Here is a 15,380-nt window from a genome sequence, read left to right as displayed (position 1 = left end):
GCGGTGCTGCTGCAGTGTGAGTGTGATGCGTCCAGGCGTGTGTGTGTCGTGTTCACACTGGATCTCAGTGATGGGGAAGGCCTGCTGCTGCGCGTCCTCACACACACTGACCACGAACAGAACCTCTCCGCTCAGCAGCAGACAGCCCGTGTGTTCCTGACCCGAGCCACTCACCATCCGCACCTCTAGAGCCATGTGCAGCTCGGGACGGCCCAGAGACTGCAGCATCTTCCTGCACACACACACACACACACACACACACACACACACACACACACACACACACACACACACACACACACACACACACACACACACAATCAGTGCGTCCAGTCGTTCATAATTAAAGAGATTTTTATCATTCTTGCTACTTTTTGCCCAATAAAATAATTTAAAGCGTGACAACTAGAAAAATGCATATACACTCACCTAAAGGATTATTAGGAACACACACTAATACTGTGTTTGATCCCCTTTCGCCTTAATTCTACGTGGCATTGACTCAACAAAGTGCTGAAAGCATTCTTTAGAAATGTTGGCCATATGATAGGAGAGCATCTGCAGCTGATGGAGATTTGTGGATGCACATCCAGGGCACGAAGCTCTCGTTCCACCACATCCCAAAGATGCTCTATTGGGTTGAGATCTGGTGACTGTGGGGCCATTTTAGTTCAGTGAACTCATTGTCATGTTCAAGAAACCAGTTTGAAATGATTGGAGCTTTGTGACGGTGCATTCTCCTGCTGGAAGTAGCCATCAGAGGATGGGGACATGGTGCTCTAAAGGGATGGACATGGTCAGAAACAATGCTCAGGTAGGCCGTGGCATTTAAACCATGCCCAATTGGCACTAAGTGGCCTAAAGTGTGCCAAGAAAACATCCCCCACACCATTACACCACCACCACCAGCTGCACAGTGGAAACAAGGCATGATGGATCCATGTTCTCATTCTGTTTACGCCAATTCTGACTCTACCATCTGAATGTCTCACAGAAATCCAGACTCATCAGACCAGGCAACATTTTTCCAGTCTTCAACTGTCCAATTTTGGTGAGCTCGTGCAAATTGTCGCCTCTTTTTCCTATTTGTAGTGGAGATGAGTGGTACTCATTGTACAGGTCTTCTGCTGTTGTAGCCCATCTGCCTCAAGGTTGTGTGTGTTGTGGCTTCACAAATGCTTTGCTGCAGACCTCGGTTGTAACGAGTGGTTATTTCAGTCAAAGTTGCTCTTCTATCAGCTTGAATCAGTCGGCCATTCTCCTCTGACCTCGAGCATCAACAAGGCATGTTCTCCCACAGGACTGCCGCATACTGGATGTTTTTCCCTTTTCACACCATTCTTTGTAAAACCCTAGAAATGGTTGTGCGTGAAAATCCCAGTAACTGAGCAGATTGTGAAATACTCAGACCGGCCCGTCTGGCACCAACAACCATGCCCGCTCAAAATTGCTTAAATCTCCTTTCTTTCCCATTCGACATTCAGTGTGGAGTTCAGGAGATTGTCTTGACCAGGACCACACCCCTAAATGCATTGAAGCAACTGCCATGTGATTGGTTAGATTAGATAATTGCATTAATGAGAAATTGAACAGGTGTTCCTAATAATCCTTTAGGTGAGTGTATTTCTCCCAGAATCCTCCATGATTTTTAAATAGATTTGATATTACATTGGCGGTCATGTTTTTCAGTCATGGTTCTGTGAACGGGTCGGTGAGTGTTTACCAGACATATTTGACGTGCTGTTGGTGGCATCGGCTGATCTGGAGTCTGTGGGCGGGTGCAGCTGTTTGGGAAGCTGCCAGAGACCAGCGCCGTGCAGCAGACCTGCAACACACACACACACACACACACACACACACACACACACACACACGGGTCAATGCACACGTGCACATCAACACACTCTCCTGTGCTTGTGTGCATGATTGTCCTCGTACCGTATCCCGTCTGCGACACCAGCTCAGGCTGCTCCTCCTATTGGCTTGGTGAAAACTCCCACAATGCCTTTCCCCACCCCTGAGATGACGCCGCGGGCGGTGCTGCTCGCTGAGTTCGGCAGGTCCAGCGTCCGTGTGAACGTCTGCATGGGCTGGTCCACGATACCTGCGATCGCTCCTACACACACACACACACACACACATCACTGACTGTCCCTGTGAAGCGATGTGTGTGTGACTGTGGCCCAGCGGCTCACCCAGCAGGCTGATGCCCAGGCGGGACAGGCCCTGTCTCAGCCCGTCTCCCAGAGTCTCCGGAAGCTGCCTCCTCCACTCCTCCTGTCGCGTGTAATGCTCGTCGTCCAGCGACAGACGGTCCATGTTCCGCGCCAGACTCGTCGCCAGATTCGTGATAGACGTCAGAGTCCCTGTAGAGACACACACACACACACACTGAATGCATCTCTTCCTGACGTCTCATGAACTGAGAAATCAAGAGGTCATCACACTATTAGAACATCCTGCAAGTTCCAGAACCCAAAACTTCATCATGGCAACTTTGGCCCCGCCCACTGGAGTGTTAGTGAGATGATGAGGAGAGTGGAGCGAGCTCAAAACAGCGGATCCTAAAGCTGGGAATGATTTATTTGTGTTCGGCACATTTCACTGAGGATTCTTCGGGAAATCAGTCGTAGTTTCGGCTCAGGCTTTGCAAACAGACTTTCACAATATGGACTCGACAGTAACGCCACATGTGAGTACCCGACGGGTGACCCGCGAATATTGCTGAAACGCGTGAAAAACATCCTACTGTGTCGGATACGGGTGCGGGTCGGGTTGGAAATGAATATAGGCCTATATATAAACAATATATGCATGTATATTGTAGATGTGTTCCTAAAAATACAAAAATATGCCTTTCCTGTATTCCAAGTTGATAAAATAATTTCAAATCCATATCAGTTTATCTGTGGCCGCGCGGTCATCGCTGATGTGGAAGTTCATCGCTGAGGAAGCATGCAGATAACTGTGGTAACAAACCAAGCATTAAAGCTGCGAGCAGCGATGACGGGCCCAAGCCGGTGGCACCGCCACGCCGGTGGCATCAGCATAACTGTGCACGGCAGGCAATCTGCATTTAAACAGGATAATTTTTTTAAATCGCTCGAATATGTCACATTTACCGCAGCAGCTGGTGCCACTATCACCACAAGCCACACCCATGATGTCATTTAAATGTAGATGATTTTTAATGTCATGGGATGAAATAGATATCTTTCAAATATGTGAAAAGTTATATTTTCCTGCTCAAAATGTTATAAGTCCAGAAGGCCAGTATTTAATTCAAGGTATTTGTATAGCTCTTTTTTTACTTATTCACAAGTGATAGTTATTTGTGATAGTCTATGATATGAAAGGGGTAAATTATCATCATCAAGAGAGAAAGGCACACACACAAACTCACAGGGTGAGAGAGGGACCCCACACACACACACACCCAGGGTGAGCCTGAGAGTGAGGGAGGAGGGGAAGGACTGAGAGAGAGGCAATCTGCACATTGAACAAGATTCACAAGATTTTAACAACAAAAAGAAATAAAATCTAAATGGTGGGAGAAAGTTTTTTTTACTTCAATCTCTGAAAACATTATTTTGAATATATTTGAAATCACAGATGTTGGGTGATGAGAATTGTAACTCAAATATAATTTAGAAAACTAGTCCTGTCTGAATAGTGATATGTCAATGAGATCAGCTCGGGCGCGCACACCGTCTATGGGTGATGTCACGTATTTTGCGAAATGCGCAGTTAGGTGATGTGTCGCCCTCCACACGTTGCGAAACAGACTCCGAAATGGGGAAATGTAAATTTGTGGACTCCGGGTTGGAGTAGGATGAGTTTAAACAATGACCGCAGGGTTTTTCTATGGTTTTTCCTGCATAGCGGCCGCCTCCGTCACATTTCGTGCCACCTCCGTCTGTCGACAAAACTCAAGACAGGCAGTCACTTGCTCAGATTAGGCATGTCGTGGTAATTAAATAATCATCAGAAATATATATTGTCACATGATCTTTCAGCAATCATTATTAGTATTTTATGATTTGCTAGTACAAAGTCATCTAAAGCCATTCCATAGCTGAATGTCTTTCCTCCGCTGTAGCTGTCCATCATTCTCCGTTCAGCATTCAAACTGCGCGTCGTGTTTGGTTTGGTTACAGTCAGTCAGCTGCTCGGTAAAGCTCACTCCAAGATGATATATTCCCGTTATAATACTTGATATGCAGATAAAATAATTTATCTTCCTGGAGTTTATCTAGCGGTTTCTGAACGATGTTGTGCTCCCTACCCGGGTGACAACACAAGGCATCACACGCACAATAACCGGAAATTAAAACTGTGAAGAAACCGACCGATATACATAGTAGACTAGGATTTGTGCGCTCAACGCTCATCGTCTCTTTATGCCGTGAACTTTTTAATGTGCACTCGCGGTGCACTGCGCCCTCTGACTCCATGTTGCTTTAAGCGCATCATTCTGCACCCGGGATGCGCATAAGCACATTGTGCCACGCTTTCATATATTTTCATAGTTTTGTGCACTTAAAGATGATTAAAAAAAATCTTGTTCTCACGTATCTATCATATATTTGTTGCCCCTTTACAGAGCTGCACATTACGTTTACAATAAACTATAAATCTTGAAATGTTATATTATTTGTGTAGGCCCATATAATTATTTACATTCATATATAAATTAAATATAAATTGTTTTTTTTATAAATGTATTTAATAAGAACACAAAGTAATTTGTACCTTTTCATTAACATTTTTAGATTTTATAAAATTAGTCCAGAGATGTTTTTTCAAGAATTACTTTTTGTAATTGCAAATTTTTTTAACTATCCACTCACCTAATTTAATATATATTTTTGTTATAGCTTATGATTATATATTTTTATTTTATTGCTCAACAGTAGTTCTCATCGCCGATGAGGTCTTTAAATATTTTGAGAAGGTCTTAAAAAAGTCTTAAAAAGGTATTAAAATTTACTTCAGGATTCCTGCATATACCCTGCATATGCATCATACGTGATCTTGGCAAACACAGCACATGACGTTTTTATTTAAAATTAGAAAGTTTTAAATTAGTTAAATTAGATTAGTTAAATTAGAAAGTTGTCCGGCTCGAAGAGAACAATATATGTACGGGGACACATGAAATGTCTACAAATGTATGTCCTCAGAAATCACAGAAGCACACACACACACACACACACACACACACACACACACACACACACACACACACACACACACACACACACACACACACACACACACACACACACACACACACACACACACACACACACACACACACACACACACACACACACACACACACACACACACACACACACACACACACACACACACACACACAGAGAGAGAGAGAGAGAGAGAAACAAGGTTTTTTTTTATCCTGCTTCAAAACTAAGACAATGCTGCCATCTTGTGTTCATTGAGGGAAGGGCAGCACACATTCCCCTTTTTTGTCCTTATTTAATCCCTCGGCATGGCAACACCGTTTGAGATATCCAATATTCGTTCGCATTTTAGCATCTTCCGTATCTTTGTTTCATGTTGACCGAGTTTGGTGGAGATTGAATAAATCGCCTACGAGGAGAACGTAAAAACTCAGAGCCTGAATTATACCAATATTCACGTTCAAACCAAAATATCTGACTTCCTGTTGGTCGGAGCTAATGACTGTAAATTAGAAAGTTGACTGACTGACATCTCTGATGTGTGTGTTGAGTTTCAAGCAGTTTCAAGCAATTTCAAGCATGCTAAGAGCCTCAGAACAACACTGCTACCTTTTAGTGAGGGGAGGGCAGACAGAGAATAAATATTCAGAAGAAATATATTAAATAAAATAAATATATTGATCTGAAAAATAGTATGATTATTTTAAAGCTATTTGGTTACATTTTAATAAAACATTGTTTTAGTATGTTTTTAAACACACACACATACACGTTGTAATACCAGTGTAATACCCATGTCATTATACAAATTTGTGTCCTCATAAATCACAAACAAGAGAGAGAGAGAGAGAGAGAGAGAGAAACAAGTTTTTTTTTTATCCTGCTTCAAAACTAATACAATGCTGCCATCTTGTGTTCATTGAGGGGAGAGCAGCAGACACAGAGAATTTCTGTTCCCCTTTTTTGTCCTTATTTAATCCCTTGCCATGGAAACACCGTTTGAGATATCCAATATCCGTTCACATTTTAGCATCTTCCGTATCTTTGTTTCATGTTGACCGAGTTTGGTGGAGATTGAATAAATCGCCTACGAGGAGAACGTAAAAACTCAGACCCCGATTTAACCAAAAATTTACCTTCAAACCAAAATATCTGACTTCCTGTTGGTCGGAGCTAATGACTGTAAATTAGAAAGTTGTCCGGCTCGATGAGGTCAATATATATACTGAGTTTGGTGATTGTAGATGAAACGAAGCCCTTCACTTTTGTCAAAAGGTGGCGCTAGAGAGCCCCTCATCCCCGCCCGTTTCTGAGGCTTTGCCCATGTGTACTGACTGACATCTCTGATGTGTGTGTTGAGTTTCAAGCAGTTTCAAGCAATTTCAAGCATGCTAAGAGCCTCAGAACAGCCAAAAGATTATTAAACTTTGACACGTTGCCATGGCAACAGTATTTGAAATTTCAGGAATCCATTTCATACGTCTCTATCTGTCATGTTTTCACATTATACTGATGAAGTTTGAAATAAATCTGGTGAAAATAAGATGGTGATTCAAAGCATTTTTGAAAGTGACACACTTCCTGCTGCCAGTTGGTGGCGCTATAACTTTGACTCACAAAAGTCATATCCATGTGATCGGCTTCTTACAACAAACACACAGCTGAAGTTTCATCCAAACCAGTCAATGTTTGCACAAGTTATAACACACTTCCTGTTTCCCTTTTCTCGCCATAAATTCGTTGCATCGCCACGGCCAGACTTTTCGAGATATCAAAAATCCGCTCGCAATTTAGCATCCTGGATATGTTCTCTTCATGCTGACCGAGTTTGGCAATGATCGAAACAATGGCCTCGGAGGAGTATATTAAATTCCAGAGCATGCGTTTTCCGAACAACCCATAATAGCTCACTTCCTGTTGGGCTGACACATAACTATGAGCACGAAAGTTGTTCGGCCCGATGAGATCTAAATGTGTACCAAGTTTCATACATGTACGTGCAAGTGTGTTTGATATATGGACCAAGTTTTCAGACCCCACTTAAGGGGGCGCTGTCGAGTCCCCCTGCCACGCCCGGGTACCAGCTTCAGCCCGGCTCTGATGGCCGCGCATTCCGACGCCTGTGCGAAGTTTCAAGAGTTTTCGAGCATGTTAAGTGCCCCAAAAGTACCCGAGAAGTCGAAAAAAAAAAAAAAAAAAAAAAAATATATCTGAGGAAGAACAATAGGGCTCTGCGCCCTTTCAGGGCTTGGGCCCTAACAAGCAGTTCTATCGAACAGTATTTGTGTTATATTTCCTGAGTTTGGTCTCTTAATAACACTGTCTTAGTACATTAAGCCACGTTAAGTGTTTTTTTATAATGGTTTTCTATGGTAGGAAAACGTTTAACGTGTAATTATACGCGTTGCGTTCATATTCTGGGCTCATCTGATTTTTTGTACATAGTATACGTTATTAGTATTATGTTTACTGAGTGTGGTCTCTTAATAACAGTACATTAAGCCACGTTAAGCTCCCGGCAGAAGTTGTCCTTGTGTTAATGGTCGTGTAATAACTTCTATATGCTGGCAATAAACATTTTTGTAAGTGTGTTTATAATGTGATATGTTAAACTGATTTTATTGCGGGTGCGGGTCGGGTGTCGGTTCTATTTTAAGCGGGTCGGGTGCGGATTTTAATTAGTGCTGTTGTCGGAAAACGGGTCGGATGCGGGTTTAAGCACTGCGGGTACGGGCGGATGCGGGTTTAAGCACTGCGGGTACGGGCGGATGCGGGTTTAAGCACTGCGGGTACAGGCGGGTGCGGGTTTAAGCACTGCGGGTATGGGCAGGTGCGGGTTTAAGCACTGCGGGTACAGGCGGGTGCGGGTTTAAGCACTGCGGGTATGGGCAGGTGCGGGTTTAAGCACTGCGGGTACGGGCGGGTGCGGGTTTAAGCACTGCGGGTATGGGCAGGTGCGGGTTTAAGCACTGCGGGTATGGGCAGGTGCGGGTTTAAGCACTGCGGGTACGGGCGGATGCCCGTTTAAGCACTGCGGGTACGGGCGGGTGCGGGTTTAAGCACTGCGGGTACGGGCGGGTGCGGGTTTAAGCACTGCGGGTACGGGCGGGTGCGGACCCGTGCGGGACTCTGCTTAGACTGTTGCCCCCGCGACCTGGCCCCGGATAAGCGGAAGATGATGGATGAATGAATGAAAATAAATAGGCCTACACTAAATATTTTTCACTTAAATTATTACCAAATTAAGATAAAAGGAAAATACACTGAATCTGTTTGAAGCTTTGAAGAACCGGACGGTTTTTTTTTTTTTTTTTGTCAAATAAAGATAGCAGGCCTACCTCAATCCTCACCTTGTATGTTTTTATTATTTTTAAGTAAGATGTGTAAGTGATGTGTGTTAGTCTGGAGCGCAGCCTGATGACAGAAAACACTCTCAAGCCTCGCTTATACTGTGGTCTGTCTCCGCAGCGCGAGCCTATTCCTCCTGCTCTCCATTGGGCTGTTCTTTGAAACGACAGAGGGCGACTCTGGGTAATTGTTCTATAAACCATCAGGAAACAGCGGCGAGAAGAACACATGTGCAGGGTTCCCACTCTTTTTCAGCAACCATTTTCCAGCACTTTTCCAGGACATTTTCAATTTTACTACGGCGGGAATAAAAGACAGGGATCATGCCAAATATTGCTTTCTAAGTCTTTAAAAGCCGTACAGTTTAATGCCATTACTTAACAATCCAGCATTTTTCAATATGAGCTCTTAATCATACATTATGACTATGAAAGCTTGTTTACACCACAGAATAAGAAAAGGTAATTGTGACTTTATCTCGCTACTCTGACTTTCTCGCAATTGCGAGTTAACATATTTGTGATATAAACGCGAAAATTGTTGCAATTCTTATTTCCTCAGAATTTGACTTAATAACTTGCAATTGCAGTTTAGATCTCATAATTCTGAGAAAAGAAGTCAGAATTGCAAGATATAAACTCGCAACTGCACAAAAAAGTAAATTGTGAAGAAAAGACTTGCGAGTTTATATCACGCAATTCTGACTATATCTTGCAATTCTGACTTTATAACACACAAATTTGACTTTATATCAAAATGATGTGATTAGGTAGCAGCTTACGAGTTAACATTCACTGCATACATTTGAGCAGTTATAGCATTAGCTAACGGCTCCAAGTGGCAACACAAGACTAAACATCATTATTCAAAATACTACTCATACGTATCAAACTCAGCATCCCTGAACATGTGCTTTCTGCAACTAGCGCTGATTGTTTGGGCCAGCGATAAACTCTTTATACTCGGCTAAAGAAATAACTTTTTTTTAAAGAATTTTCCAGGACAACAACAAGATTTTCCAGGACATTTTACATTTTCTCAAATTTTCCATGTGTTTTCCAGGACTGGAAAATTTGTCATCAATTTTCCAGGTTTTCAAGGTTTTCCAGGACGAGTGGGAACCCTGATGTGACAATGTTCACTTTAGTAAACTTGACCAAAAGCACACTCTACGAGCAGCCTTAACCAAGGCTTCAGATGCACTGATGTCCCGGGAACACAGAGATAACGCCTCGCTAGAGCGGCCAGCCTCAGGAAGCCGTTCATCTGCTCTCCACCAGTCAGGAGCTTGAGCTGCTGCTGCTGTGCTTTAATACCGCATAGCATATTTTGCAATATGAGCATCTCTACACTGCTGTGGACGTTGTTTACTTCATTAATGTGTTTCCTGTGATAATGGACTGAGGATAGGAGAAGGATTCAGAATCTTAACCAGTGGATTCAGTGCATCCCTAAAAATCATCCTAACATTATAAGTGTGCCAAAGGAATCCTCATAAAACAATAAAACAATGCAGTTCATGACCCAACAGTCAGACAAGACCAACACATGACCCTGAAGTGTCTGAGAGACCGTGATTAGACTCCCCCTAAAACTGCCTCATCGACACGGCATCCTCAATAAACCCGTCTCCGGCGTGATGACTCCAATCCTTCGAATATTGCAATTTAATAATTGTTAAATCGACACATCATCCTCAATAAACCCGTCTCCGGTGTGTTGCCGCCGATCTTTCGATTCTTCCGATCTATTATGACCTCTGACCTGTAAAGTTGCCAGAATAATAATAATAATACGCTGTATGTTAATTGGCCAGAGGAGAACTGCCCCCCCGACTGAGCCTGGTTTCTCCAAGGTTTATTTTCCTCCATTCTGCTCCTGATGGGGTTTGGGTTTCCTTGCCACTGTTGCCTCTGGCTTGGCTTGCTCAGTTGGGGACTAAATATCCAAATAAATCTAATTATTAAACTAAATTAACCATATAAACTAAATTACTGCTCTAATTACTGATCTAAAGCCCACACTGTCACTGTATGATAATTGAAATGAACTGATGACATCAGCGTTTTCTCCAGAGCGGCTGAATAAAATTATGCTGCATTATTTTCCTGTTTAACACTGTGAAGCTGCTCTGAAACAATCTGCATTGTTGACGCAAGCGCTATATAAATAAAGCTGACTTGACCACTGGATATGGTCAATATTATCAAACAAAGCTGCCATCACAGGCGAGTGTGTGTGTGTGTGTGCTTTACCTTTAGAAATGTGTTTGATGAATGAGTTGGTTCCTCTGGAGACGCCGCTGATGAAGGCTCCCGGCCCGCGGGTCAAACCCTCGTACGGCAACCGGAAGAAATCAGACACGCCGTTCCCGATGCTCCTCACCAGACTGGCAGGACTGCCCAGAATCTCCAGAGACCCGACGACCCAACCTACACACACACACACACACACACACACACACACACACACACACACACACACACACACACACACACACACACACACACACACACACACACACACACACACACACACACACACACACACACACACACACACACACACACACACACACACACACACACACACACACACACACACACACACAGTTACAGTGTGAATGACAGAAAAAGACATCTCAAATACCCCTTTTCCACCAAGGCAGAGCTAGAGCTAGATCGGAGCCAGAACCTAGTTTCAAATCGGTTCTTTGTGTTTCCACACCCAAAGCCCAGCTCAGAGCCAGGAAAAGTGGTTCTTAAGTAGCACCAAAACATTGCTGGGCTAGAACAGGGCTAGAAGTAGGAACCGATTACGTCAGGCGCTGGGGGCGGAGTCAACAAGACCAACACAAACTGGAGATCCGCCATTGTTGAAATAGCAGCTAATGGAGCTAACAGCTGCTGCTCGTTTGTAATCTCCGTCTATACAAATTACGGCGAACTGCATGAATGCGTTGGATTCGCTGTGTTTTGATGCCGATGTATGATCGTAAAGCCGTGTGAATCAATAGTAACGCAATTGCATTGTTGATGGAAGGCTTGTTCGCAGCTGTGCAGACCGATCACCATATGATAACGAGTCCAGCGAGAGCATATGACTCCTTATGCTTTTGATTCACTCATGCCTTTTTATATATATATATATATATATATATATATATATCTCTATCATACGTGGATCGGTCTGCGCAGCGCCGACGCATCTCGAACAAGCCTGGTGTGTGTGTGGTCGCTGCCCAGGGTTGCCAGGTTTTCACAACAAAACCCGCCCAATTGCTACTCAAAACAAGCCCAATCGCGTTTCAAGGGGGGCTTCCCCGGTTAAAAAAATCACATTTGGGGGTAAAATATGTGTTTTTTGGCATGGTTGCCTACTAAAATTCACATTCCCGGGGCTAAATATCACATAATTGGGGTCGCTTCACCCCGCGGACATGAAAAAACAGCCCGCGGCAAAATCACAGACTTGGCAACATTGCCGCTGCCTCGCTAGCGTTGCTGAGAGAGATGAGACGTATACAGTGACGTAAGACTGGCTCTGTTGTGGCTCTCATCATGTGGAAAAGCAAACGGTTCTTAGAAGCTCCTCAGTCGAACCAACTATGAACTGGGACTAGCTCTGGCTCTGAATTAGCTCTAGCACTGCCTTGGTGGAAAAGGGGTAAAACACACAGTGAACTATAAAGTCGTGCTGTGTGTGTGTGTGTGTGTGTGTGTGTGTGTGTGTGTGTGTGTGTGTGTGTGTGTGAGAGACGCACCTGCCCTGAAGAGCGCGCCGGCGGCGTAGTGCATGGCGAGTGTGTGAACGAGCTGGCGTGCCGTGGTGCAGACGGGCCCGCGCTCGAACAGCGAGAAGGACAGCGGCGTGTGATCGGAGGCGATGTAGAGCTTCAGAGACGCGTGGATGCTCACCAGCAGGTGAACCGGCTCGATGGACAGCTTCTGCAGCAGCAGCGGCGTCACCAGAGCACGCATCGACTCCAGCACCTCCTGCGGGAGATCCGGCTCCGCCCCTCCGCCACCGGCCCGCCTGCCCCGCCAGCCCAGGGCGCACTCCGGGATGTATGTGTGGAAGAGCGTCTTCATGTAGTAGATGAAGGTGTCCTCCAGATAGACGCGAGCCGGTCTGATGCGGAAGGCCAGCCGGTCCAGGTGTCCGGAGTCGGTGACGGTGACGCTCAGAGACAGGAAGCAGGCGTCGCAGAAGTCCTGCGGGGTCAGCGCGGGGTCGCCTTGAGGCTCCTGGCACATGATGACGGGGAAGTGGAAGCTGGCGCGCTCGTACAGCTGGTTGTCCACCTGCAGGCCACCGCAGTGCACCTGGATGGTGTGGGCGGAGCCATCGGGCGGCGGCTCGACGGGCGGCAGCTGGAGCAGAAGTTTGGACACTGTGAGACGCAGCAGCTCCACGGAACCGGACGGGCTGGTGATGTCATCACAGAGTGCCACGCTCGCCTCATTCAGCAGAACCCTGAAGGACAGCATCCGATTGGACGGCCTGCGAGAAACACATGAAGTCAAAAGAGACCATTCTTGCTTTTTTATGGGTTTATCTGCACACATCATTACTGTTTTAAATTCATGCTAGGGCTGTCAAAAGATTAATCGCGATTAATCGCATCCAAAATAAAAGTTTGTGTTTACATAATATATATATGTGTGTGTACTCTGTTAATTATTATTTATATATAAATACACACACATTCATGTATATATTTAAGACATATTTGCATGTATATACTGTATATACATTTATATAATCTATAATATATATAAATATAAATGTTTTATATATAAAAATAATATTTTTTTCTTAAATATATACATGCTTGTGTGTGTATTTATATATAAATAATAATTAACAGAGTACACACACATATATTATGTAAACACAAACTTTTATTTTGGATGCGATTAATCGCGATTAATCTTTTGACAGCCCTAATTCATGCTTCTCATAATCTTGAATTAAAATGACGAAGGCGGGGCCACCTGTCACTCACATGAGATCCACCAATAGAGACAGAGCGACACAATCTGAAGGCCACGCCCACCGGGGGGGAAAACAATCGAACGCTCTCCATTGGACTTTGTATTGCGTGAGGCTGCCTCCTTGTCATTTCGGACTTATAACAAAAAACTGAACGATGTCTAAAAGCTGATATGTGACAAGGTGTACAGCAAACAAGCTAAACAAAACCCACAACCAAAAACACAGAACTATTTATAAGCTGTTGACCCAAAAAACGAGCGTTTAAGGACAAAAAAAGGGGATTCGGGCCATTGAGACAGTGCCCGACGGGTCATATTGCACTGAGAACTACACACACACTAGAGGAGAACGTCATCAGCCACAGGAAATATAATATATAAAATGGACATTTGGATATTTGACTCAACAGTGACAATGTTTACTGCACACATAGACACACTGAGACACACTGAGACACACAGGATCCACAAATGTCCCCATTCTTCTGCTGAAGCTTCACTTCGTATTGCCTGTATCCACTTTTATTTTCTTAAACGCTCGTTTTTTGGGTCGACAGCTTATAAAAACTTATTTCTGTTTTTTTTTTAGCTTGTTTGCTGTACACTTTGTCACATATCAGCTTTTAGCATTGTTCTGTTTTTTGTTATAAGTCCAAAATGACAAGGATGCAGCCTCAGGCAATGCAGAGTCAATGGAGAGCGTTGGATTGTTTTCCCCCGGTGTGGGCGTGGCCTAAATACGCTCTGTCTCTATAGCAAACCACAACCATCCAATCAATTCCCCACAGACACACTCAAGCCCCGCCTACATTTGTTCTTGTTTGTGAAGCGCTTCACTCGATATACGGCACACTAGAGGAGAGAAGACTTCACTCTCATGACGACTGACTGAGGCGAGCGTGTCAAGCGCTGCCCTCTGGTGGAGTAACTCCACACACACACACACACACACACACGCATGACGCAGAAGCGTGTTGTACCTGTGGCGTGTGATGACATCATCAGCACTGCTCTCTGCTGCGAGCGTCAGTGTGATCGTGCCGCTCTGCTGAAGGACATCGACGTACAAACAGCCGAAACCAGGGAGAAAAACAACCTATAACACACACAGATCGAGAGATGAGGACTGCGATGTTTATAATAATAATAATAATAATAGTAATAGTTCTTATAGTGCACCTGTGTTCCAGGGCTGTTGATATCAATGGCATCAGTCCAGCCTGGTGAGGTGGGCGTGTCTGTGTGGAGGGTGGGCGTGTCTGTGGGGCTTGTGGGCGTGTCTGTGATGATGCGCAGCTGCAGGGTGGGCAGGGTCTCTTTCTGTCGGCACTCAGGGAAGCTGGAGGCCTGATGAAACAACTCATGATGGACCGACGAGAGGGCAGGAACCGCCCGGATCAACACCTCCGACCTCAGAGACTCTGAACACACACATTCAAGCTTGTTAACAGTGTGTGTGTGTGTGAGAGAGAGTGAGCGTTTGAGTGTGTGTGTGTGTGAGAGTGTGTGTGTGTGTGTGTTTGTGTGTGTGTGTGTGTGTGTGAGAGTGTTTGAGTATGTGTGTGAGAGTGTTTGAGTGTGTGTGTGAGAGTGAGTGTGTGTGTGAGAGAGTGAGTGAGTGAGTGTGTGTGTGTGTGTGTGAGAGAGAGAGAGTGAGTGTATGTGAGAGAGTCAGTGTGTGTGTGTGTGTGTGTGTGTGTGTGTGTCTCCGAGAGTGTGTGTATGAGAGTGAGTGTGTGTGAGAGAGAGAGTGAGTATGTGTGTGTGTGTGTGTGTGTGTGTGTGTGAGAGAGAGAGTGAGTGTATGTGAGAGAGTCAGTGTGTGTGT

The 15,380-nt window shown here is 44.6% G+C and overlaps 1 protein-coding gene across 1 annotated transcript in view; it reads right to left on the bottom strand.

The window, feature by feature from the left end:
- vps13b (vacuolar protein sorting 13 homolog B) overlaps positions 1 to 15,380 on the bottom strand; it is a gene marked incomplete at its 3' end in the record, with an annotated part of 207,729 nt that continues 192,349 nt past the window's right edge. Inside the window, 10 exon segments of the mRNA XM_079838149.1 lie at positions 1 to 232; positions 1,724 to 1,742; positions 1,745 to 1,825; positions 1,939 to 1,963; positions 1,965 to 2,116; positions 2,196 to 2,366; positions 10,811 to 10,987; positions 12,319 to 13,058; positions 14,533 to 14,648; positions 14,732 to 14,973. Of these exon segments, the coding sequence (XP_079694275.1) occupies positions 1 to 232; positions 1,724 to 1,742; positions 1,745 to 1,825; positions 1,939 to 1,963; positions 1,965 to 2,116; positions 2,196 to 2,366; positions 10,811 to 10,987; positions 12,319 to 13,058; positions 14,533 to 14,648; positions 14,732 to 14,973 (1,955 nt within the window).

This window comes from Gobio gobio (genome assembly GCF_949357685.1).
Source record: "Gobio gobio genome assembly, chromosome: 15".
NCBI lineage: Eukaryota > Metazoa > Chordata > Actinopteri > Cypriniformes > Gobionidae > Gobio > Gobio gobio.
Note: the sequence above shows the minus strand (reverse complement) of the source record. Positions and strands in the feature narration are given on the sequence as shown.